The sequence below is a fragment of the Bemisia tabaci genome, chromosome 8 (genome assembly GCF_918797505.1).
Source record: "Bemisia tabaci chromosome 8, PGI_BMITA_v3".
In the NCBI taxonomy this organism is placed as follows: domain Eukaryota; kingdom Metazoa; phylum Arthropoda; class Insecta; order Hemiptera; family Aleyrodidae; genus Bemisia; species Bemisia tabaci.
In genome coordinates, this window is record NC_092800.1 from 6,571,264 (window position 1) to 6,599,008 (window position 27,745).

The 27,745-nt window shown below is 40.1% G+C and overlaps 1 protein-coding gene and 1 long non-coding RNA gene across 3 annotated transcripts in view; one reads left to right on the plus strand and one right to left on the minus strand.

The window, feature by feature from the left end:
- Window positions 1–1,615: 1,615 nt before the first annotated feature.
- Window positions 1,616–4,223, plus strand: LOC140225243 (uncharacterized). Its single transcript, XR_011900387.1, has 4 exons — window positions 1,616–2,375; window positions 2,668–2,702; window positions 3,149–3,302; window positions 4,100–4,223. It is a non-coding gene; the product is annotated as an uncharacterized lncRNA (long non-coding RNA).
- A 16,166-nt stretch (window positions 4,224–20,389) lies between these two features.
- The window catches only part of LOC109037983 (retinol-binding protein pinta), a 57,027-nt gene continuing 49,671 nt past the window's right edge, over window positions 20,390–27,745 (minus strand). For both annotated transcript variants that reach the window (XM_072303775.1, XM_019052881.2), the window contains one exon: window positions 20,390–22,414. In XM_072303775.1, the coding sequence (XP_072159876.1) occupies window positions 22,266–22,414 (149 nt within the window). In that variant the 3' untranslated portion in view covers window positions 20,390–22,265. The remainder of the gene's footprint in view (window positions 22,415–27,745) is intronic.

Consider the following 27,745-nt stretch of genomic DNA (forward strand, 5'->3'; position numbering starts at 1 on the left):
AAAGTATACCGAAACACGCATATTGTTGAATTAGGTTTGATGGCATTAAATCTTATTCAACAATATGCGTGTTTCGGTATACTTTTTCATCTATATCATAACAGCACGCGAGATGCGTTTTTCCAGTGACTGAGCAGTTTAAAAGAAAATATCCGCTCCTTATAAAGAAAAACAACAAATAAACTTAAAAAAATAGGAACATTGAATTAAAATGCGTCGACGACAGGAGCTTGCCGGACGAATGTAAGCAGAATCGTGGCGGAACCGAAAGCCAGGATTGCGGCAGTTTCGCGCGAATTTCATGTTAACATGTTGTTGACTCGTGGTCTTGTTTCTAGTCATATGCAAATTTTAATTCAGTTTCGATAAGAGCAAGTGTTTCCAGTCATTATAAATTCAGTTTCTCAGCAGAACTTCGACAAAAGCAAGTGTGTTAATCTGCTGCGTTTAAATGAACGGATATTGCAATATACTCACTCTGCAATGGATTTGCTAGCTGATAGCAGTTATAGTGTCCCAGAAAATTAGTCGTTTCTATTAATGTTATTTTTTGTTAACATATCGTGACGGCTGACAGGTGGTTAAGACTATACTTGCTCAGAATGCAAATTACTCTTTTATTAAATATGTTTGACGAAACAACGTCATATGCTGTGTAAGTTTCTCGCGTATTTCAAAATAGGTAGGGTATGCTTTGACTTCGGACTCAAAGTTCATGACCAAAAACAAGGAATTTTTGCTCTATGCACTGTTTCCTCATGTCCCCATTTTTTGGAGTTACGGGGCATTTTTTCTTCTTTAATGAATGATCCGACAGAAAAACTGATTGATTTTCTGATATAGTGATTAAATAATATGAATTAGTCAATGATTATTTTTTCAGACTAATCAGAGAAACCGGAAAAGGGAGGAGCTCGTGGGCCCAAAGTAGAATTGGAATCAACACCATCGACATCGAATGTGACGAAAAAGAAAGGAAGACCCCGCAAAGAAGCGACCACACTTAGCGGTTTGTAAAACCATATATTTGTTATGGTAAGTAAGCACTAAATAAAGAGCGCTAAATTATTCGAGTCGATTAATTTTGTTTCCAAAAGTGTCCAATATTGTTTATACCTTATCCATTGAACATCCAGAAATATTCTCAGGGAAAAATTATGTAGCGAAGTTCTTAAAATACTCTTTCACGAAATATAAAATAACGCGCTATCTACGAATTAAACCTCTACTCGCAGTAAGCAGACTATCTTGTCACAGTGACAAGACTATCGAGTCAGGTGGCTCAGATGTCTAGCATACGAAACAAGATTGGTCTTGTTGCATTGAAAAACGGGTATTGTTTCTCAAACAAACTGAGTTGTTTGGCTGATTAAAAGTCTTGTTCTTGAGACTAGGCAGCACTGGTAAAAAGAAAACGTTGGATCTAGAGTTCAGACTCTTGGAAACATTGACAAGAAAAAGGACTCTTGATTCAATCAGATTTAAGCTTAAATCAAGAACCAAGCCTCTTAATTTGAGCGGATTCCCTTTTGATTAAAGCTTAAATCTGATTGAATCAAGAGTCCTCTTTCTTGTCAATGATATCAAGAGTTTGGACTCTAGATCCAATGTGTTAGCGGCTCTGGTGCTTGCACTAGAGCTGCTATTCCGGACGGTCCCAGCTGGGGAGTATCAATGCAGCATGTTACATTGTAGAGACCGCGCGTTGGTTGATGGGAATCGGCGCCATTTTCGGCTATGTTCCTTGTCATGACTTTATTTTATTGCATACTGTTTTATTGTTAGTCAATGCTATGTTGTGTATTGTATTTTTGGAATCATGGTGATACAGTCAACAATTCAAAACTTGTTTGTGCTTTTATCTCGTGATGGAAAAAATGTACTTTACGTTCAAAATTTGAAAATTTGAATTTTAAAGTTTTCGCGGTTAAGGAAGCTTTAACCACTGGGTTGGAGCTTCCTAGTCATATTACTCGATATCAGCTGATAGCAAACAAAGGTTACCAGGGAAACCGTAAACGTCTAACAACTATCGTGGCCATTGGGGCGATTATTGAAATGATATCGACTGTATGTCGCCGCTTACGACAGGACATAGCCCTATCTTAACTGTGTAATATATCGCAATTCGATATTGTTTTGATTTTTAAAAGGAGCAATTCATTCATACAGTTCCGATTAGTTTTGGCGAACGGGCCCTTAACCTACGGCACTCGGCTCATGGGAATTTTTTAACTTGTCCTGGACGGACTCGTCTGTAGCGCCTCGTTCTTCGTTGTGTGTGTGATTTCGTGAAGAAGTTTCTATGGCAATTTGCTTTTATTTGTGAGCTGTTTTTTCACGGGATTTTTGAATGTTCTGTACGAATAAATTCGGTGAGTACCTCATTTATCCCTCCTTCCAGTAAAATTATTTCAACTTTTCCTTCTCCCTCATTCTGGACCCACTCATGGGCTGATTATTTTCTCATTCTTGAAACTTTAGACTGGCAATTTCTATGCACAATCTATAGCTCATTAACCTATAGTTCAAGAGTTCCTCACTAGTGTCTTGCTCTTCTTTTTTATTTTTAAAGCCTCAATGTATTTATAGAATTTCAAAAATTTAGTTTTTTGAGTTGACTTAAAAAATGTAGAAAATATAATGCTGTTTTAATTTTCATTTCAGGTAATGAGTCGACGCAGTCAAAGAATAATTCAGAGGTAAGAAATCTGCTTTTACTCAATATGTAAGTGTTAGTTGATATGCAAAATTGAGGAATGTTTTGGACATCTATACGTTTGATAAGACCATTTTAGGAGTTAATACTTTGAATACCTAATATTTAGTGGTGGCTTAATTTGTTAGTAACCAGAAGTTGTGTGGTCTTCTTGAACTGTAATTTGTTTTTCAATGTCCTGGGAAGTAACTGGATGATAATGTATCATTTTACTATCAGAAAATTTGTTTGCCAACTCTTAATGCGATGATAATAAGTAACAAGTTTGCAATGCTTTGCATTTATTATATTTCAGTTCATGGCTATTGTTGTTTCACCTTATAACCAATTGTTTAATTTTCCTTGTCATAATATGGCAACCAATAAAAAAATTTTAGCAGAAGCTTTATTAATCTACCTAAGAAACTCTCCATTTTTTGCTTGTTTCAGAGATACAGCTATAACCAAATGCAGAAACATTCCTGGTTTTGATGAATCCACCCCGATCCAAAACAATACTATATGCATTGAAACATTCTGCACAATCGTATGACGCCGAGCCAAAGAAGGAAAAGAAAATAGAATCGAGTGAAACCTATGCACTGTAAGTAAAACTTTCAGTTAATTCTGTTCTAGTTGCAACCTTGCGTTGTTATCAAGTTTATTGTGTGACTTTAGATTGTTCCTCAGAAGGTGGTTTTGATCATCTTAATTGCCCATTGGCGGCTTTCCAACTGGCAATACTGCAAATTAACAAAATTTCACCACTTAAAATGTTGTAGTTTGAGCATTAATCTTGTGAAACAAAATTACACTTTCCAAAATCTCATTATGCATATTTGTTTTTTTACAGACGTGAGTATTATTAAGTTTACTATTATGTTTACTATGCGGCTGTAGGTGCCCCTTAAATTGTGGTTTAAGCATCTTAATTATCTATTGGCTGCTTTCCAACTGTTAATACTGCAAATTGACAAAGGAGGGGTATCGTTAAGGGCCTTTTTTGGGCCTACCCTGAAATTCCTCAACTCTGCGTTTTTTTTGGTCATTGAAGGTCTATATTTTACGGAATGCATAATGGTTTGGTCATTTCCGATCTATTTTTGGGGTCTACCACTGGCCTAAACCATGGGTCTGAAGGCCAAATTTTGGCGAAAAATGCGGGTTTTTCAGCATTCAACGCGCTATTGTAACCGATCCTTTCGGAGGACAAAAAATTCCTTCAAGTATGTTCATTAGGGATGTAAGAGTGTCACATTGTGCCAATTTTCGTCGATGTCAAACTTTGCGCTCATAGTTAAAAAGAAACTTTTTAGAATTTTGTTCAACCCAAGTGGCATACATGTAGTAGAATTCCAATTTATTTTTAAAACAACCGATCTTATATTTTCCTCTACACAGGGTGAACGTTGCAAATGATATATCGAACAATGATTCTGATATTACGCATCCAGTAAATGAAGCAGAAAATTCATTCATCGAAAATCTTGAAACACATCAGTCGAACTCAAAGCCTAAAAAGAAGGATAAAATCAAAGTCACGTGACTTATCGTAAGTACAAACCTGCAACTTTGTTTTTTTATAAAAATAGGAATAATTTTAAATTAACTGTAAAGCTTGGAATAAGTATGCAATTTTTTCCCTGCCAGGAAATGTGATAGTTTCAAGAATATAACAATTTTTTTTCTCTTTTTTTTTATTTCAACAATGGGCAACCTTGACTTTTTGCCGATGGATTCGTTGGAACTCGGTTTCGGGTGTATCTGAATAGGAGGAAAACGATAAGCTGATAAAAAATACATAAAAGAACAGAAAATACATTCGGAATGCTGTAACCTTTGAGACAGTACACACCTACATTAAATTGTGCCATGTCGAGGAATTATTTCTAACCGGTTTTTGAAAGAGTTGATCCGTTTTTCAGCATTTGCGAACTGAATTAGTTAGTGCTACGGAGAAAACTATTTTCTCTTCGCTGCTACGACTCATTGCTCCGGAGAGAAATTTTTTCTTTTCGGAGCAATTATAGTCAACTATCAAATTTCAAACTATCAAAATTTCCAACAATGACAAAAATGATTGTAATATACCTATAATGTAATGAAATATTCACGCTCCAATCATTTAATTTGTATTACCTTTATGTTATGTACCTACATGTTATACTATTTTTATAATAAATTTTGCCAACATGCTTTTCAATTCAGTCTACAACATTTCATTCCGACGTGGCAATAATGATTTATAATGCCCCTAAACCATTAAAATGAATTACAATAGTAATGCCGCATTATAATGTCGTATTATACATCGCAACGATTCATGTCCTACTGATTATTGATTATTGTAAGATGAATTCTGTTTTCTCTGATTGTATGTTTCATACGTGCGAAGCAAGTACGGGTCACTAGAAACGTGGTTCGTACGGGTGGCTGATGAAATTGATCTTCGAATACCTTTTGATGAGCTAGGGAAATGGAACCATCTGCATCTCATGGACAATAAATAGTTGCCGTAATTAAGGTCATCCCGTGATTAAGGTGCCGTGATTTAAGTCATAAATTCTTCATCTAATTCTTGATTCATCTCCAAAATGTCTGCTAAAGCTTTCATGCGCTTCTCCTTGTATGCATGAATGAGCAAATTGGGTATCGAACAAGCGGACACTTTTTGAAAATTTAGATGATTCTGGACAATATCGTACAGAAGTCCACGAGCTGCAGATAGAACCATTACCTCTAGCTCATCAAAAGTTATTCGAAGATCATTCAACAACCTCTTTGACAAGTTGCAAAAACTTTTCGTTAACAATAGTGTCACACGGTACTAGGAATATTTACTATTTAACGAACCTTATATTTCCCTGACTCAGTCCTAAATTATAGAAGTATGCGTTACTTTTCCAGCAATCCAAAAAAACAATTATACAAAAAACCAATACCTACACTTTCAGATATAAAAATGCAAATTTTTTGCAGCCTCGCTAAACGACTTATCAACCAGAGATTTTTTAGGAAGCGGACCTCCAAAGAGCTTTCAAAATTAAAAGTATACAACAAGTGATAATGCCATGTATTCGCCATATCAAAGCCCAATACACATTTATACACCGGCTACGTAAATCTGCTAAGTTACAAAACATGAATCGACAGTTGTCGGATTGTACATCAATGACAAAATGTGTCTAGGCCCTCATTCTTGACTACAACTACTGCCCCCAGAGCCGCTCTCCGACGCCAACGCGTTGGAGCTTCCTGCTTGTTTTTATTTACCAGTGAGGTTTAACAAGTTTATCTAGTCTCAACGGCTCTACTTTTTTTTCCGTGAAAGAGGGGAAAAATTCCGGACCTTCTAGCAGAATCTCCGCACTTCTTCAGTAATTCCGGCCCTTAAAAGATCAATACTATTTCCGGAGTAGGAGACACTCTGCCCAGTGCCCACACACTGGAAACAAAAAAAAAAAAAAAAAAAAAAAAAAAAAAAAAAAAAAAAAAAAAAAACATATTGGATCTAGAGTGCCGACTCTGAAAAACATCGACAAGAAAAAGTACTCTTGATTCAATCAGAATCTAGCTTAATTCAAGAACCAAGCCTCTTAATTTAGGCGGATTTCGTTTTGATTCAAGCAAAAATCCGATTGAATCAAGAGCATTTTTTCTTGTCAATGTTTTCAAGAGTTTGGACTCTAGATCCAATGTGTTTTTTTCCAGCGCACCAACATCTCAAGTACGATTTATTTAACCGGCAACATGGCCCGCTAAACCCGAGGGGCGGGGGGATGGAGATGGTGCGGGGCGATCGAGAGAAAAAACTCGACATCGTCACGGCGCCCGCCCTCTCCCGGCGACTGCACTGAAGAGCCATCAAGGGAGGAGAACGGCGAATCGAAGTGCCGCTCGCAGCATCCTTCTCTGGAAGGGGAGAGGATGGTGACAGAAAGGTACGGATGCCATGTTTGTCACTGGCATGGCAAAGGCGCTCGGGATTAGACGAGGGTCATCCTCTAGCGGCGGGGGGGGGGGGGGGATCTGATTTATGCTTGCGCGCCCCGAGAGGGTCCTCTCAAAATCCACTCTCCCTTTTCTTAATGGCTCCTTCGAGATGCTGCAGCAGTGTTGCCGAAGCGGAGCCGTGGTTTAAATAGACGAGTTTAACATACAGGGTTATTCTAAAGTCCCGCACCACTGGCCTTAACTTTAGTTATGATTAGGATATCGATTTGCGGTTTAAGACGTTTTTCCTCACGTCAACACGGAGAAAAAAATTTCGTGCGTGGGGCTTTTTATTACTCATTTTTGTCGTAGAAGTTACAAACGGTTTAGATTTTTGTTCAATTTAATTAAATGACGCAGCATAGACTTCCTTGGGGTTTATTATATGACTCAGCATTGACTTGCTTTGGGTTTATTAAATGACTCAGCATTGACTTACTTTTGGTTCATTTCAATCGTTTCACTAGCCTTACCCTTCCTGGAGACTTTGTTTCGCGCATAAAAAATGTTCCAAAAACTTGACATACGCTATTGTTACATATAAGTCGTCAAATATATTCTAGTGGAGAGCTATGCATGCGTCCAAATTAGTACGACGGTATTAAAGCAAGACAGCTTACAGGAAAAAAGAGCGGGCGAAGTTTAATCTTTCTGTTTCTCTTTTTTGACACTAGTAAAAGCTCTTATGAATTGAAAAGAATTGTTATGGATGTATTAACAATTAAATGCCATCATGAATTCGAACTTCGATGAAACCAGTGAAGACGGAGAAGATTAAGGCGAAGAACCGGTTTATGAAGTAGAGGTAATGAAGCCTGAAATCAAAATACCCCTTTAGTTGATAGAGTATTAATTTCCTTATGTTGCAAGCAAGAATGCAAAACTTACTTAATACTGATATTTGAATGTAAATACAAACGGACAATAAATAGATACCTATTCTGCAGTGCTAAGGATAAACACTGTATGAACCTTCATGGGTTGCCAAATTCCCTTTGATTAGACACAAATCCTGCACGCTTAGGAATATTTTTCTTCTAATTTTCCAGATAATTTAGCCCGCAATTTCAACTTAAGTTCCTGAAAATCTAAAGGAAAAAATTTCATACCTCCTCTTGATATTCAACATTTTATTACAGGAAACTATAGGCAACTCTCGAATAATGATATGGCGTTCTTCCTTCGCACGGCACTATTGGTTCAAGTTTACTCGAGTCACAGCTTGCGCACTCAGAATGAAATGAAAGTTGAATAGCACATTCACAGAAAGTTTGATTGAAGATGTGTTCCCGTTTCTTCTTTTTCGGCAGTTTAAAAAACGGCAATAGATATTCACAAAAAGTTTGATTGAAAATGTGTTCCCGTTTCCTCTTTTTCGGGAATTTAAAAAAAACGGCAATAGACCTTCACAGAAAGTTTGATTGAAAATGTGTTCCGGTTTCTTCTTTTTCGGCAATTTAAAAGACGGCAATTGAGTCTTTAATTTCTATCACTTTATCATATTGATACTTGGGAAAATTGGAACTGCTTTTTGGTGTGCATGATGGCAACCACTTTTCGGGGTTTGCAGGGGAAAAAGCATTATCCCTCTTCACTGTTCCCTTTTAATTAGGTCGTTAGGAGTCGGTAGAATTAGAGCGTTCGGCAACGCGCGTCAGCTCTACCCAGCTTTCGTGCGGACGACACCCAAACGAAAAGACGCGCCGTGCATTTGTAGGACGCGGCGCCTTTGGCGTAGCATCATTTGCAGCTAATGAATATGCAGGCGCTCTCTGGTAGTCAGGTACCAGTCACACCGCCACCAGGATCATGACACAGTCTCTCACAAGGAAAGGGGTCACGGCGTAGCATCAATTGCAGCTAATGAATATGCAGGCGCCCTCTGGTCATCCGGCACCAGTGTTCAGGATCGTGACCCATTCACTCACAAGGCAAGGGGTCACACTACCCATGGCTTGTTGCAGCATCCAGTTGAAAATTAACTGCTCCTTAATACTTCTTCTCTATTGAATGCTGTTTTGGGCATTTTTCGTCTGTTCAGAGAAAATGCTCTACTGTCATTGATTACACAGTTCCTGAGGTCAGGCCAGTTATGATCCACCTGCATTTGTTAAAACTCAGTGGCATCGGTGCTACCAGGGACACCAAAAATGCAGGCAGAAGGAGAAGAAGCTTGTTTGTTTTAAGAATTTACTTCGCACAGATAAAAGAACTCGCAGAAATTAAAGAGAATACCATAGAGTAACAATCGTCGTTATGAATAACGAAAGCTGTTCTTGAGTGAATACAAAATTGTGCAGCATGCTAATCGCCAAATTATTCGAGACAGGGGTCAGTTACGAATCAGTAAACGAAACAGGGAAAGAAGCGACGGAAAGTAACGAATACAAGGACTTAGAATTATTTGATGGTCTCCGAAACCAAATTGCCGTGCGGCAAAATCTTCGGATGAAGAACTCCTTTCAAATTCCGAGGGAGCTTATCAAAAGAGGATATTTCAAATTTTTCGGTCAGTGTGTATTCCAAAACTCAACAATACAGAATTTTTTACTGTTCCAAAATCTTCCCAGGGGAGGAAAAACACCTGCACTACTACCCCTTGATGACAAATTTGTACCTTCAAAAGATAATTTTCACCTAACGCTAGTTCAAGTTGCACGAAAGGATGAAAAGGAACGCATCCTAGGGTCACAAGGGGAGTATCAGGAGATGTTGTTCTTCCCCCCCCCCCCCCCCCCCCGGTAAGTGGACACTCTACATGCCGAGTACGATCCCAAAAAAATTTTGGGATCCCCCCATCAACTTTTTGGGGGAAAATACAGCTCTGAGGTCCAAGTAACCGGTTATAAACACCCCAGCAGAAAAACGGAGTTGATAGTGGACCCATTAGCCTCCTTTGTGCAGAGGCTTTTTTCCGGCGGGGCTGAAATTAGGGAGCCCAAAGGGGGCGCAGTACCCCAAACTCTAAGAATCTCCATTAAGGATAACTTGTTTTCGAAGCAAGTTGGGCCTCTATCACCGGGGTCAGAATACCTACTAAGGCCCTTTCCTTACCTTTACCCACCCCGGCCTAGGTTTACTTTCATTATCAGGCCACTAATTGCGCCAACAGCAGGTCTTAAAGTAACGACCATGATGGACTTGTGCTCCCCCACTTGGTCCTCGAGCACATCGTCGTCTTCCTCTTCTTCCCCTCTTCCGGCTCATCCGAAGAAATCCCCGAAAGATCACCACCACAAAATCTAAATCAACAATCTCTAAAACAGTTAGAGCGCAAAGGCCCTTGTACTCTAACTGTTCCGCTAGCGGGAACTGTCTTAACCAGATGTTTTCATAAATCCAGTCGCCTGCTCTTCGAGGGAATCGACGTCAACTGTGGTGACACGGGCACTGAGAAGTAGAAAGGCATCTACGAGTCAAAGAGGTACGTCGAAAAGTAGAAAATGTATTATTTTCTTCAGGATTTAAAATATACTTATTTAAGAAGTCGTATAAAGTCACGGTATGGAGAGAATGGAATTCATCATGAAGTGTTTAATTTTTTATACTAGAATTCTCGTAATTGTAAATGGGGAAAACTCCAAGTAGATTGAAATAAACGACAAAAACCCTCAAAAACATTTTTCGGGCAAAAAATCCGGTCGAGGAAATTGAGTGTCACTTCCTTTTAATCAAGTATAAGATAGGCAAAAACCTTTGGATGAATTCCCAAGGTCCACCAAGATTAATAATCATCAAGAAGTTCCAAAAACTTACTCGAAAGGAAAAAAATTTAATGAAAAATAAATCCCTTGCCAAAAATAATCCCGCTGAAAATACCCCTGCCGTGCCTGTTTTTGGTCACCTTATGGCGGTCGGCATGTTACAAGCAGTGAGAAACTGTAGGAGTGAATGACCTCTCTATACATGAGTGTGGAACTTGGGTCAGTATGTCTGTTTTAAACAATGCGAAATTCCCGCGATCAACAGCGATCGTCTTCAAGGGTCAATGACCCACCAGTGTGGAACTTGGTCAGTGTGCCATTGTGTCAGGATCAACACCCAATCATTTTGAAGGGTCAATGACCTATGACCTACCAATGTATACATTTGTAACTCGGTCAGGAGGCGTTTGGCTGGTGGTTACAACCACTTCAGGGTTGCCAAGTTGGGTAATAAAATTGTATAATTTAAATTGGGAATGTGCTGCTTTTTCAGCAGTATCTACCAACTATGAGCCACTTTCATCGGAACGAAACTGATAGCGAATGATCTTATTCGGTTTTATTGGAAGTGAGTCACTGTGTCACGAGGTGAATCCCTACTTGTAAGAGTGAATGACCTCATCGTAGTTTGTATACTATTAAAAGTCATTAAAGGTGAACTCGTCTGCTTATGATAGAAAAACACAAAAACCCTTAAGGGTTTTTGTAGTGGTGAAGTGGTTGTACCACCAGCCAAACGCCTCCCTGACCGAGTTACAAATGTATACATTGGTAGGTCATAGGTCACTGACCCTTCAAAATGATAGGTGTTGATCCTGACACAATGGCACACTGACCAAGTTCCACACTGGTGGGTCATTGACCCTTGAAGACGATCGCTGTTGATCGCGGGAATTTCGCATTGTTAAAACAGACATACTGACCAAGTTCCACACTCATGTATAGAGAGGTCATTCACTCCTACAGTTTCTCACTGCTTGTAACATGCCGACCGCCATAAGGTGACCAAAAACAGGGCACGGCAGGGGTATTTTCAGCGGGATGATAATCGAAATTGAACGTACTTCTGCCAAACGAAACTATGTACATTAAGACAAGAGTCATGAATTTCATGAGAATACGTACGTAACAGGGCTCACGTCATAATGCACACAGTTCCAATTGATAGACAAAGAAGACAAACGGGCATTGTGGTTGAAGTTGAATTTCTACGGACGATTTGTTTTGGGCGGAAAGTCCAGATTCAAGACTAGAAAGAGCAATGCAATCAGTCGATCACATTTTACTTGCTACCGATACATTCGAGTTCATTCGAGGGATTTATCTCAAAATCGGTTTTTTATTTATTTTTGGCAAGGGATTTATTTAAAACCCTTTGCGGGTTTTTGTAGTTTTCTATCATTAGCAGACGATTTCACCTATAATGGCTTTTAATAGTATACAAACTACGATGAGGTCATTCACTCTTACAAGTGGGGATTCACCTCGTGACACAGTGACTCACTTCCAAATAAAAACCGAATAAGATCATTCGCTATCAGTTTCGTTCCGATGAAAGTGGCTCATAGTTGGTAGATACTGCTGAAAAAGCAGCACATTCCCAATTTAAATTATACAATTTTACCACCCAACTCGGCAACCCTGAAGTGGTTGTACCACCAGCCAAACGCCTCCCCGACCGAGTTACAAATGTGTACAATTGGTAGGTCATAGGTCATTGACCCTTCAAAATGATTGGTGTTGATGCTGACACAATGGCACACTGACCAAGTTCCACACTGGTGGGTCATTGACCCTTGAAGACGATCGCTGTTGATCGCGGGAATTTCGCATTGTTAAAACAATGACATACTGACCAAGTTCATGAAGGAAACATGTTCTTCACATACACTTCAGAGAAGCATTATCACTCCAGAGCACATAGGTTGATGGCAAGATATAGAGCGAATAAATTTTGGTCGAAGTTCAGTGGCAGTCGCATGTGAAGGCCCAGGCTCATATTCCAGTAATTTTTAGACTTTAGTAGTGAGAATACATTCTGTGATGTAAATGCTGCTTCCTTTGGAGAGTTTGGCACAATTTCGGTGTAATTTCGTTGACTCAATTTACCGGAATTACATCTATCACTTAGGTCAGGTACTGACATAAACATGACGACATAACCTCACTTAAAAATTTGTCACAAATCGTTCAATAAAATAAAGATATCACTTGAACATTTAAGAGAAACTGAAGTGATAGTATATCGGGCTCCAGTAGAACACGTGAGACGTAATAATATGAGTATGTAAATGTAGTAGTTAGCATCTACAAAGAATTAGACTCTTATCCAAATTAGGTAAATCTATTCACAACTAGTTAAAGAGGTTGGTAACGACCGACCAGAAATCACTTGAAAATTTTTAAGAAACCAATGAAGTAGTGTATCGGGATAAAAGTGGGCGTAATAATATAAGTGTGTAATATTAGTTAGAATCTAAAATGAATTGAACTTTTAAATTAAATCTGTTCATTATTCACAAATAAATACAGTAGCTGGAGGTTGGCTTAATCGACGACGTTTCGTTCCCGAAACTCGGACGGACCTGAACAGAATGAACCAATGGCATTGAACCACCACTGGTTTTTTCCTCTAAATTCAAATATTATGGTTAAAATTTTGAACGATGTAAGCAGATGCTGGATTATCCGTGCAATAAAGCCCTATTTTATGTAGCGAAATAAAATCCTTATATCTTCAAGAAGTGCCCTTGATATAGGCTCCATTACAATCTACGGCCGTGTAAGCGAGAAATCTGTTGTCAAAGATGGTCATGACGGGTAGGTTTCAGTCGTTTTAGTCGTATTTTCCGTAATTTCTCTTTTAGAACACTAGGAATGTTAAAAAACTGTAAAAACCCGTGGACACGGTAACATGGCGATTCTTTAGGTACCCACTTTTATGGGTCTAAGGTTTACTGTTATCGCGGAGTTTGAGTGACTTTCTCAGGACCCTGGACTCTTGAAATTCAAATTTCCCGGCACAGTAAAAAGTATAATTTTCCTCGTTTTGGGTCATTAAGTGCTTATAACTTTTTGAAAACTCAATGGATCTTAATGAAACTCTTCCACTTTGTAGTCCTAATGGAGATGCGTCCGTAGACACCAAGATCGTAGGAATCCGTGCCGTCGTTTGGGCTGCAGTCGAATGGCAATCGAATCAATTTTCAGATTAAGGGAGTTGCCTGTGACTAAGAGTGTCGGCCACCCGTTTATTATCGGGACTTTAGTAGGACGTCATTTTCCTCGACCGGGGGTGGCTACCGCCATTCTTGATATCCGAGACACGTTGGTAACGTAGCTGATAAGCAATTTCGACTTCAGAGCCTAAATGATTTGATTTTAAATACGTGGAAAGAACCACGAAGGAGGGGAATAAGAGAACCTTCCGGCCCCCCCGTGAGGAATCAGGACGCCACCGCTGCAACAACTGTGACAGCAAACAGAAGCCCTCTAGGGCCTCACGAAGGCCCTCTTAGTTTCCGGTGAGCCTATTTCCAATGTTAACACATCGGTGTCTTCGCATCGATTACTATTTTCAATTGTTGTACCAATAGGTGTGGGAAAATTTTCTCAGGCGAATGCACAATACAGGGATATTTTCGCATTGAACCCGATAAGTTGCGTATCTTAATATTTCTTCAATGTTTCTTTCCGTTTAATTCATTTTTGTTGAATTTCATCGGCTGAGTTGGGAGCAGCGCGATTGAGCACCGGGGAGAGCTCGGTTGGTGAGGCTCACATAGGTGGAATCATGAAACGTCATCGGGAGAGAGACGCGCGCGGGTGCGCGCAAAATGCTGGAGTTTTTGTTGGTTTTTTGCAACGATTTGTTAACTTTGTTATCAATGGATATAAATTAAACTAAATTTATGCTTTGTTCCTGACCCTTCAAGTAGGTAAATAAATAGGTCTCGAGATTTAATTTGACCTTGAATGGTGAACAGAAAAAGCCAGGCGTCTGCAGTAATGTATTTCGTTTCTTCATTAGAGAAAGGCTATGTCCAATAATAGACTTAATTAAATATGAACTTTATAGCAACGTTCTCATTTTAATTTTGTACCATGATTTGAAGAGAGAGGTCTTTACGATTTTTTTCATTCTGATACTTGAAATCACGTTAAGTTTTTTTTAATATCTTTTCTAATGGCACCCAGCGGGGGCGCTTGGTGGCTTTTTTTAATTTATTGTATCTGTAATTGTGATTGGACAAATAAATCAATGGTGAACCTAGAAAAATTTCAATTGTACAAGGTATATGGATTGATAGCGTCTCAGAATTGCTGCATTACATACAATTTTTTTCAATGTACTGATCAGTTATCCTTCAAAATAGTAAAATGTTTAACAACATCTGAAATGATGCTACTAGAGATAGGATTGTGCTTAAATCATCTCGCTTTTATTATGTACCCCCTTAAAATGGAAGGATTGATAAAATGAACTTCAAATTTCTTCAATGAAAGTGAAAAATTCTTCTGAAGTTGCGTGTAAAAATCAATGACTCACATCTGCATTTTCAGAAACAAGTCGGTGAAAATGCCCAATTGCATTCACTGGAAAAAAAAAAAAACACACATTGGATCTAGAGTCCAGACTCTTGAAAACGTTGACAAGAAATCAAATACTCTTGATTCAATCAGATTTTTTTATTAAATCAAAAGGAAATCCACTCAAATTAAGAGGCTTGGTTCTTGATTTGAGCAAAAATCTAATTGAATCAAGAGTATTTTTTTGGTCGATTTTTTTAAGAGTCTGGACTCTAGATCTAATGTGGTTTTTTTCCAGTGTTGGTTCCAAATATCAAGATGCAGTCTAAATTTTATTCACGATACATAAAATGCCGGTTTCGTTGTTCTCCCTAACTTTTCGCTTCCGGACTCATCAAAGCCGAAGATAAATGCTTGCGCCATGTCATAACGTTCACTGCCGAAATAGTTTTCGAGGATTCTGTAATCGCGGCTCTCTTATCAATGACCTTCCCGACCTACGTCAGAATCCCCTGACGAAGGTGAGGTCATGAGCGATGTGCAAAAGTAGCCGACTGTGAGTGCGTATAATACAAGATTTGATCGCTGATTCACCAATTTATTGATTGAACCATTAGAACAGAAAATACCTCAACAAGCTAGGGTGGGGGGGGGGGGGGGGGGGGTAAAAATCAAGGATTCTGGGTAAATCGGTCGTGCAATATTTAAAACAAGGCTCAAGCTTGCAGCATCGCCCTAAAAAATAACTCAAGGAATCCATTCCATCGTTTCCGGTCGAATCAACAGAATTGCTCGCAAGGGGTGCATCCACGGATCAGAGTAACGGCAGCATTAAGTTCCACCGTCCCAAATAATAAGCCAAAACCGAATACGTGATTTTTCTTGCAGTTTTGAACATCACGTATAGGGGCAGTCCATAAATTGCGTAACTCATTTCTCCGACATTTGGACTGCATTTTGCAATTTGGAACTATGAATTCTGACGTGGTTTAAAAACAACGTATGTGCCATTAGTTTCCCTATGCATATACGTGTTTTTTCAGATGAGACAGAAATTATAGCTCCAAATTGCAAAATGCAGTCCATTTGTGAGCCGCCCTCCCCCATGTAAAGCTCTTGGCACCATACGACTTGCGTCCCGCGGTCAAAAAAGGAACGACTTCCGTCCCGTGTCCAAAAATCTCGAAAACGACTTGCGTCCCGTAGTGGATTGATTTGATTATAATTCATATCATATGGCAACGTCGCTACCGCAGCTCCACAACAAATCCGTGCTTTTCGGTCCGGAATGTCCGGAATTTCGGTAGCTCTTATCAGAAGATGATATTGCACTCACAAATCACGATCAGCGCGACAAATTTAAAATTTCTAGCAGCGTGCGACACGTGGTACGTAGATGACACATTTATGTCAGTACCGGTAGAGTTTACTCAACTATTTGTCGTCCATGGATTCAAAGGCAACTCATATGCAGTTGGGGCCTGTTTCTTATTACCTGATAAAGAAGAGTCTTCGTATGAAAGAGCATTTAATTTCATAGTTAGTGAATCTGATAAATTGGGGCTCAAGATCCAACCGTCAACTATTTTTGCTGACTTCGAGCATGCTATACACAACGCGATCCGCACCGTATTCCCAAACTGTGAAGTGCGTGGGTGTCGATTCCATATTGCCCAAAGCTGGTACCGAAAAAATTCAAAAATTGCACTTAACTGACGTTTATAAATCAAAAACTGAAGACGGCGAGTTTTTAAATTTTTGACGTGCTCGTAAAACAAGCGAAATTTTTAATTCATGACGTGCACTGCTAATGAGTATGAAGAAATTTTGACGGCTGTTTCCTCATCTTATCTCAGGTAATTTTATTGCATATTTTCCAATTTGACTTGATAGTATTTTGACTCAGGTACGCGGTGTTGCCAATCATGGTGGCAGCTCAAATTCGGATTTGAGCGCGGGACGCAAGTCGTTTTCGAGATTTTTGGACACGGGACGGAAGTCGTTCCTTTTTTGACCGCGGGACGCAAGTCGTATGATGCCGCTCTCTTAGACCCCCTTCCCCTCCACCCCTGGAGCGTTACGTAATTTATGGACGGCCCCCTCCCCATTGCTTTAAATCTCCCGACAACTTCCTTCGGCACTCCAAGAACAGTCAATACGTCAGAAATGTTCGTTTATTAAAGTGATTCGATGGACGCTACATTTTGTGCCAGAACGACGTGCGATATATCGCATCGATTAGTTCCATTTTCTCAGCTTCTTGTCAATTTTTGAAATTTTGAGATCGCAATTCTGTCGTCAGGAGACCTTCTGTTGTTGAATTCTCTTACCAATTTTGACAAACATATTCAACGTAATATAGGCGTGGTTTCTTTAGAGGAAAATATCGCATTCGATACTGATATCGAAACTGCAATCGAATGCGATATTTTCCCTTTAAAAAACCACGCCTATTAATATTACGATGAATATGTTTGTCAAAATTGGTAAGTGAATTATTAGTCCCTGACAACAGAATTGCGATCTCAAAATTTCAAAAAAAATGACAAGTAGCTGAGAAAATGGAACCAATCGATGCGACATAAAACATGTCGTTTCGACACAAAATGTGGCGTCCATCGAATCACCTTAGGAAGAATTTTCGATCGAATTAAAAAAAAAATATGCTTCTCCGGTGTTTCGATTCAAGTTGATATAAACGCGAGAGGAGTGCAATAGTTTAGCCGCGGTATATAAGTTGTTTCGGGCGGATATTATTGGAGCGTATTTTCTATCCTCGATTCGTGAGAGTATCTTGTCGGTGAGCCCGTTTGTCGGAGAGCTTCATTTACACCGGAACCTCCAGCCGAAAGAAAGAAAAAGAAAAGTTAGAGGAAAATAGTGTTAAAATGTTCATTATATCAACGGGCGTGAAATGGTTCGGTTGCAATACGATATTACACACGTTGTTTGAACAGAGACAAATTGAGCAGTTTGCAACCTTTTTCTTGAGATACTGGTGCATCGGACTCCTAAAATAACCATACTGATGTTCTTCACAAATTGGTTTAGCTATTCATGATTAAGTTAACTGACTTGTTCAAGATCTTTCCCACTAGAGGATAAAATCATCGTTTTTTTTTTTCGAGCAATGTTCAGGGTTTCCACTGATCCAGGAAATCAGGAAAAGCTAGTTTCTTCCTCGGGCGAATCGAGAATGCTGAAGAAGAACGAAAATTCCGCACGAAGGTCTGAAAATGATTGCTTCATCCCAGAGATCACCTTTGGGCGACCAGATGATGATCTCCAGGCAGCCAACGACATTCGAAGTTTGTGAATACGTCATTCACATTACGTATATATCACTTTTGTCACCACGAGGGGCTTGCGCCCACTAGCAGGTAAACACACCCCCCCCCCCCACCCCCGCATCACCAGTAGTATGAAAATGGTGATATTAGCGCAAAATTTGATAGCCAAATTGTGCAGAAAAATATCCGAAGCATCCGACTTCGGAAGAGTTTTCAACCATTGTAGAATTCACTTCAACGACGACGACGATGGTAATGAATATTATTTGGACGTATTTCTGTTAAATGGAACTATGTACATTAAGATATGAGACCCATAAGAGTATATGCGTAACAAGGCTCACGTCAGAATGCATATAGTTCCGTTTGACAGAAATACGTCCATTTTTATATTATTAATGATTTCTTCCTCACGAAACTGAGATGAGAATGGATGAATACTATTTGTACGAAATCCTAACTATCGATCCAACTGTTGTGACACGTCCAGACCCCACCATTTGACGAAGGCCTGGTTTTTCTTGCGACACAGGAGTTTCTCCACGAGGGACGTATCCTTACAATCGGAGGGTTGGAGTTCTTCGCGGTAGAATTTTCCTTGATTGGACTTCATTTTGCGATTGGGACTGAAATTTTAGGATCACCTGTAAAAACACATACGTACATAGGGAAACTAAGATACTTAAGTTGTTTATAAACTGAGCTAGCACTTACAGATCCAAATTGCAAAATGTAGCCCAATTGATCGTATCGTGCGCGTCTTTGAGATCGTACGTGATCGGAACAGTCGGATTGACGCTAACAATCTTGACAATTTCCGTGATCCAGTTGATTTCCCTATTTTTATGTGAAATATAAGTTCCATTGATTAACGCAGGAATGATCCTTCACAATTAATTCGGTAAGAAAACTAATTAACTTTCATTCTAGACTTTTGATGAAAAGATACAGTTAAATCTAATGTGTTTCTATCACAAAGCACTTCTGTTTTATAAAACATCATTTAAAAAAAGAAAGAAGATAATCACTACATGAGACTTGCTTGTCTTCAAGCATATAGCTGGTCAAATATAATACTTAATTAAAATTTCAATAGTTGAAAAACTATTTTAGATTAATCAGTAAACGCTAACTTAAGTAACCGAAAGCAAATATAATTCGAATCTCTGCACTTTCAGTAGATTCATAAATAAATACGAAGCTCAGCTGCGACCTTTCACAAATTTGGATAGTCACTCAATTTTCTTTGAAATTTTCAGGTGAATCTCAGAGACAAATAAATTGTTTTGCTACTCTAACACTGATCACTAGAAGCTGGCTCCAATTTCTGTCTTAGAACTATTCTCAACTTTAATTACCTACTTTCAAATCAGGTGGAATGCTACTTAAATGCATATATTTCTATTGGTTGTTAATATGACGAATTAAAGTGTTTCATGACACAAACAACAACCACCAGATTCAAACATTGAAAGGATTATCAGGATGTCTAGTGTCTACAGGTCGGTTTTTGCGTTTGGCCCAGATATAGTCAAACTCGCTCCCAATGTAAAGAAACATACGACGACATATTCCGGACATTAAAAAGCGGCCTGTACCTCGTCGAGATGTTCCAGACTCTATTTCTCCGCTTTTCTTCACCTCAACGCTTACACGCGCCTCAGGCTTTATTCAATGACTTATGCTGAATGTGAGGGTTTGGTACCTGCATCTACAGGGCAATCAAAATCAAGCCTATCGTTTGAGCTACGAAAAGGTAAATGGACAAGTTCAAATATTCAGCAAGCTTCTAATCAAGCTCTGGAAGCATTAATCTTAAGAAAATATATTTTTTGGGGCAGTTCCTTTCAAGGACACATGGCTCCGGCAACACAGATCCTACTACTTCCGAAATATTGAATGAACGACTCGAAAAATATACACTTGCTCGATTGTCAGAACAAAATTCTTGGATGTCAGGATTGACATTACGCAATAAAAAAATTCAATGTTAGATCACTTCGGCTTAGTCAATTCAATCAATATTGTTTCGAGGTTTTACCGCAGAAGAAAGTATATTATGTTCTTTTCAGGATGAGACGATCAGATTCCAAGACCGATTTCTTTTAACTGGCTAAAGGTGAAATCTTGGGATTAAAACACCATTCAATAAGTGACAAATAAGAGTGACGAAATAGTAACAAAATTGGCTAGTTTATTGGGAAATGTCCAACCCATACTTTACAATGACAGCTTGTAATCTGAAAACAAAACTATAGAATCACACGATACTTTCGACTAACGAACATTAATCGTAACTTTACAAAAAAAAAAAGCACCAAAGAAAAAAACCGGGGGAAAAAGTAACGAAAATCACTATCAAACAATAAACACATACTGTTAGCTTCTTTGCAACTGATAACGGTAAAAGACAACAAGCAACAAATAAAAAATGTCTTATCGTTCTTTAAAAGCAATGCACACACTTCAGAGGTGTATTTAATCGAGAATTCTGATAAGTTCAAAAGAAAAACTAATTAGTTAGGAAATGAGATTCGAGCGTACTTAAAAATGCCGTGGTCGTTTACTAATTCCGTTAAGTTACAGCACAAATAATAATGCATAATTAGTTGTCACAGCAATTCTCCTTCATTTCGGCTCTGATGCGGATGATAGACATGCGACTATGCTGCATTACGAAATTATTCGCAAGTACGAATAAAGCGATTGCATCTCATATAGATACACCCAGCGGGCTGATTATTGTAATTGATAGACAAAGCGTTAGACGAATAAGACATAGGAATAATTGAGCGACCCTGTTCGTTGGAACGGGTAGTGGTCATAAACTGAGGGGGAGGGAATGGACTAACTACCGGGTCTCTCGAGGGATGCCGTTAGAGAGTCTATTACTTACCTCCCTTGTCCATTCCAAGCACCCGCTTCCACCAATGGATCGTTTCATTTTCTGTGTCGTATTTGTCTACAGCTTTGTCTATAAATTTCAATTGAATCAGTGAGAACGAAAAAACACCAACTCTGTAGCTCGGGAGTGCTCAATGGAGATGTTGCAAGTGTGAGGGATTTGCGATTTGACCACTGATTCTTATGTAGAAGATCGCGAGAAACACGATGATGCTACTGGTTTTCTCTGAAATTATCTCCTAAGCTCAAAAAAAGCTCTCCAAGTGAGGCTAAGATCGCGGGGATATCCCACCCTACCCTGAGAGTCCACCTCTACATCAAGACAAACTCTCCATGCAAAGATAGGGAGCAAATACATTGACTTTATTTGGGGACTCTAAAACTGAAAACACGGCAACCCTGATGCTAATGTATTTGTTCTCTACCTTAGCATGGTGAGTTTATTTTGATGTAGATGTGGACTCTCAGGATAGCGTGGGATGATATCCCCTCCATTTTAGCCTCAACTTGAGAGCTTTTTTTGAGCTTGACAGTTAATTTCAGAGAAAAACAGTGGCACCATCGTGTTTCTCGCGAACTTCTACATAAGAATCAATGGTCAAATCGCAAATCCCTCACACATGCAACACCTCCATTCTCATTAAAGACAGTCAATTCTCATAGAGGTCATCGAAGTTGGCGCATCTATTCCGGCTTGGACCTTTAAAGTGTCCGTAAAAGCTCGTCCTTCGGCACCGAAAAACTTTTTCTTAGACTAACTTCTTCACCCACTGTGCGGCTCTGTGCGTGTCTTGATTATTTGCATTTTATCGAGTTGGTGTGTTTCTGTTCTCACCGATTCAATTATCAACCCGCGAGGATAGAACACGGGATTTTGTGAGATCCTTAACGAAAACCCACTTCCGTAAGGCGAGCCTCAGGTCCTGCGGCGTGCACGACGGTGCGCTGGCTGCTCATCAGCTTTTCGCGCTGAAAAGCCGACGGCTATTTTCGGAAGTTGGCACTGCCGTTTCACCTCGATTCAAATCCATGATAACAATCGACACGAGGGGCAGCGCGATGCCTCGTCGATAAGTGAATTTTTCGCATGCGTTTAAATGACGGAGAGCGAAACAACAGTGTTGCCAACGGACTCCGAGTGACGAGTCAGTCGACGTTGAGCCTCCGGAAGGATCCCTCGACGCCCGTGAACGCGGAGTCCTTGGACGCGGCTTGCCGCAGCTCCTCCCTGGATCGAACGTCCTCTTGGCTCTTCAACCAGTCCTTGTAGGATTCCACCTTCTTCCGGTAGATGTCTGAAAACATCGAAAGACTGGGTCAGATGAAGACACAGGCCGAATCAAATGCATGGAGCGGTAAACTTAAAGAATACACGTGGACAGCCCGGATAATTTAACTGAAAAGGTTCAAGGGTTTCTGTAGGTTTCTTCAACCTTCAACGTAGAAATGAGCGCCCAAGATCGATCGAAAAAAGAGATTCGCCAAAAAAGTTTCGGTTCAAACTGTTTCTCAACTCATGATATTCGCCTGATTTTCGAAGGAGAATCATCCGTGAAAACCCAAGATGAACCCTCGAAAGAGAATCATCAATGAAAACCTAGAATGAGCAATCGCATTCTCCCGGATTCTTTGGAATTTTCATCAAAATTATGAGAGAAGTAATTAAATTGAATCAGATTTTTGTCGTTCTCTTGGAAGGAGTCAACACGAGTAACCTTTCAAACACATTAATCTCGAGTGGAATCCGAGACAAATTCCCGGACTTCGAGAAAAATATGTTGTTCCATCGTAAATCTCTCCGATTCCCGGCTTTTCCAGAGCGCTACTTCCATGCTTAAGGAGAATTCTGCTCGGTGTCCTGATTTCGCCCGAGATTCCCTGAAATCCCCCTGATTGCTTCCGGTAGACCTGGTTTTCGAAATGCGCAAGAGTAATAACTTCGGCCTAAACATTACATGAACTGCATTCATCCCTTATCCAGTTACACGATCAAATTGATCCATCAAATTGGGCCTCTCATTGGTCACATCCTCACCTCAGAGGGGTTTTCTTTTTTTGATCGGTGAAACCACCGGTGGTATTCCACCGGTCGCCATTTTGGTACGCAATCGACCGCGATCAGTCGAGAGTTTAAGAACGCACTTCCCACCAATGTAAACAACATTTCTAACCACACATCTATTCGGTGTGCTGTGGCTGTCATGCGGTGCCGGACACGGGAGCTGTCAGCATCAGATTCCGGGTGTAGATACCGAAACGACGGTGGTGGCGCACAGCGGATGGCACAGGAGTTGGGGCGCTCCGCGGGAACATAGAATAATAATAACTAGCTGACTATTTTCTGACTATAGCTGAGCTATTTTTTATTCTATGGCGGGAATATGTGAACAATACGTATATGAAGCGTGCGGCTCGCTTTTAGTTCCCGAAATCCCGACCCGTGTCCGGTGCCAGTCAATAATCCCAAATACCTAGAGCTAATGTAAATCGCTTGTAAATCCAAAATTTGTCGACTTAAACGAGAATCAAACAGACTCATTTTAAAGAGCGCACAATTTCCCATCAATCGGTATCAAAAAATTCGTCCAAAAAAAAAAAATTCCTGTGACCGAAAAATGGGTTTTTAAAAACGGCCGCGGCAAAAATTCTTATGATGAGAGACCTTTTTTCTCATTTTTCTTTTAAACCGTTGACTTCAGAGGTAAAGCCTTTAAAGTACTTTAGCCCAAAAGGAGTGTAAAATTTACTACTTTTTACTATACTAGACAATGATCCTTTTTAAAAGCTTATCTCCAGATCCTTTACTAAAATTGGTATTCGGTAAGATGGCAAAAGTGAAGTGACAGAGGTTCATTGCTGAATGCCGTGATCACTGAATCTTTGGGGTCCAACCATGCAGGATCTTCGGAAAGATTTGGTTTGCATCGTACCTGTAAACCGACAGTTATTATTTTTCCCCTCAGAAATTCAGCTGAAGACGATGAAAAGTAATAAACACGTGCTTACCCAATCGGCCCTTTTAATATCACGTAACCAACATCAATCAAAGACATTATGGCTTCACTTTACACCACAAGAGCTGATAAGAATGATATACAACCACCTTTCTTTACTTTTTCCCGCGGCAAAAGTTATGTTTACGTCATCCAAGCGCCCTAACTCCTGTGCAATCCGCAGTCGCGCCACCCGCGTCGTTTCGAAATCTGCACCCGGAAACTGATGCTGACAGCTCCCGTGTCCGGCACCGGGCTTCGAGGCGAACCGAGAGAGGTTAGGGTTTCCACCGGTGGAGCTGTGATCGAAGAAATGGCCCATCACTCCGATCACTGATCGGTGGTACCAAATCCACCGGTCGTGACGTCAGCGCCGACTGATCAATTAACGAACACAGTTTGGTGATCGGCGCGGCGTAACCACCGATCAAAAAAAGAAAACCCCGCAGGTCTTCTTCCAGCAATCCGGAGCTTCAGTTTGATGGCTCAATTAGATCGTGTAACTGAACCTGAATTTAAGTCAATGACGAATTAGTGAGGTTCCGCAACGACCCGTTCGTTGCACGCAAATCACGCAGGTGTACTGCCGTATGAACCCTCTAGAGTTGCCAAAATTTCCCTCGCTGAAACATGGAATTTATGAGGGGGGGGGGGGGGGGGGGGGGGGGGGGGGGGGGGGGGGGGGGGGGGGGGGGGGGGGGGGGGGGGGGGGGGGGGGGGGGGGGGGGGGGGTTAAAATTCATGCACATTTTGCCTAGAAATCTTCAGATATTTTAAGAAATCGCGTACAGTACTGTCTGAAAATTTTGGAGAATAATATTCGCAATTTTTCCAGAAAATTCGATTTTTATCGGAGGAAACTTGGCAACGTCTGAGAGCTCATACGGCGTTCTTCCTTGTAGTTTTTGTCACTCGTCGAGGTTCGCTCCGTTTAACGCATGACCCCGCGCACAGCTGGTCATCGCTGCCGTCCCCGATCGACCTACTAAAAGTTGCCGAAGGTGAACTTGGTGCCGAAATTATCGCCGGCGAGCGAGCTGCATGCAAGCGCGTCGATGAACTCGCATCTCACCGCCCGCGTTTTTTAAAGCGAAAGGCGGGGGCAGCTGATTCACTGCGATTCTTGCGTCAGGGGCTGTTCTTTACAATGCCTTTACTCAACATCCGTTCGGGTCCACGGAGAAAATTAAATTGCTGATTTGAACGATTCAATTGCTGAAAAAAGTGACTGCAATGTTTCAACGTAGATTTTAACAACGAAAAAATTCTACGTAAACCCTTAGACGACTTACCGTTTTTACCTACACGAATGAGTAACCCAGGCCTGCGAGGCCCGTATTGAGAATGTGTGGTTATTTGATAACTGCGATGCTTTTTTCTACGTTTTTTGAAAAATTTTATGATTTTCACACTTCGTCTTCTATAACCAAGGCCCGAAAATTGTCCTTCCACCGATAAACTGCCCCCGTCCCCCTCTACATCTCCTCCCTCTCTCCACAGTCCCCTCAGATCTATAGGAGCCTCTCATTATAAACACATTACAAAACAAGTAGAAAAAATTCTAGCACATACTCAAAAGAGACAAAGGCTTGCACGTGTAAGTTTAAACGATTCGAATTAATTTTTTTTCTCTTTCCCTCTACTTGATTCAGCATTTACTGAACATAATTGTATTCGCCACTGCAAATACGAGAACGTGTCCGGCCAAAAAGTTACACTATGTATCTAACGGGGACCCTAGCTAGGACCCAGCGTCGCTGATTGGTCAGATTCCGCCCGAATTCGAAATAACAAATTACATAGCGGCGACAAAAAAATTCTTGCCCGTGTTAGAAGATCCGCGAGTGTCGGGGAAGAGAGCAACCGCGACGCGGTGCCGGCCGACGGTGACATCGGCGCTGGCTGGACCCATGTTCACGGCGTGAACACCTCCGTCTACCGTTTTTTATGAGACAATTGCAACTATTTGCTCCTCTTTTCTACAAAGTGGAAAACTACAATGACAAAATAATAAATTACATTGTTGCAGTCTTCTTGATTAAAATACAACAAAATTAACGAAAGAAGGCAAGCTCGGTAGGTAACTTAAGTATTGCCCACAGCCTCATTACGAGATCACAGGTTTGCCCTGAGGTTCTTTTGCTGGAAAACAGGTGCTTTATTGAAAACTGCAGTTCACAGCAGCTTCAATTTTAGGCTCTTTCCTCGCAGTTTAAGAGGTACGATCATTATTTCCTTAGCTTACAAAATTCAAACTGATTAGAAAGTATCTACGCAGAAAACTGTCATTCCACATAGAAACTTTAATTTTAACATATGCGTGACTATGATGAGTATAATAGATTTATTCAACATGTACACTGGTACATCACCAGGTGTTGAAGTTGTAGTTAACAAAATATTTAAAAACACACACACACAAAGCACAGAACAAAGATAAATTCCAGAGGTAAATTTAAGCATTATACAGTGCTTACAATGCTACTAGAGGATGGACAATTGATTAAGAGGAGCTGCTGAAAGCATTAAAAAAATCCCGTCCTCAGATAATTGATGGCCCAAAAAATAAACCCACCATAAAAGATCGAAATTTGCAGATGAAAATGAGCAGCAATTTTATCTTTAGCGCACAAAATAAACTGTGATTAGGTAGTTTGTAAAAATATATATCAATGTGTAAATTATGACTGAAGTGGAAACTCCTAGAGGGCGGCGGGCTTACTGAGATGCCAAATGATGGTTCCGTAAATGCTATCCGCTATAATATCACCTGAAATGTGTTCTATCATCCCTTCCGTCTTCGCTATGCCTCCCTGAAAAAATGTCCCATTACGGTAAGATTGGATCAATGGTTTTTTTGTTCACCTTAGATAATTCTCTTACCCTTGAAAGAGAACAAACGGATCCAAATGTCATACAAGTAATTATATATTATTTACTGAAACGGGATAAATATCCCCGTCCTCAACATATGTGTGATATCTGGCGAGATTCCTCATCAGTGACTCACTATATCAATGATTTGCTTTTTTTCGAGGTGTTTTCTTTCCCGTATTCTAGGGCTACAATCCTGGCTAAAATGCGGTCGCTGGGTATTAAAGGGGTTCCACGATTATGCACTGCCTGGCATTTTCTTATCTCCTTGGCGTTTATACATATGGATAGACATACTCTTGATGGACATCACTAATTTTGCAGCAAAATATACATCTTCACTGAGCATATGACTGACAAACACGCGTGTCGTGTCTCTGAATACGATGTCACCTTATATTTTGGTTTCTAGACGTTATCTTTGACGCATGTTTAAGTAGGTTTAAGCTTATTTTCGGAGTGCGACCCACAAAATTGTCGATACATGGATGAAACTTCTCAAATTTTTCGTTGGACGCACTGGAAAAAAACACATTGGATCTTGAGTCCAGACTCTTGAAAACGTCGACAAGAAAAAGTACTCTTGATTCAATCAGAATCTAGCTTAAATCAAGAACCAAGCCTCTTAATTTAAGCGGAATTCGTTTTGATTCAAGCGAAAATCCGATTGAATCAAGAGTATTTTAACTTGTCAAAGTTTTCAAGAGTCTGGACTCTGGATCCAATGTGTTTTCCCCCTCTCCCCCCCCCCCAGTGCGT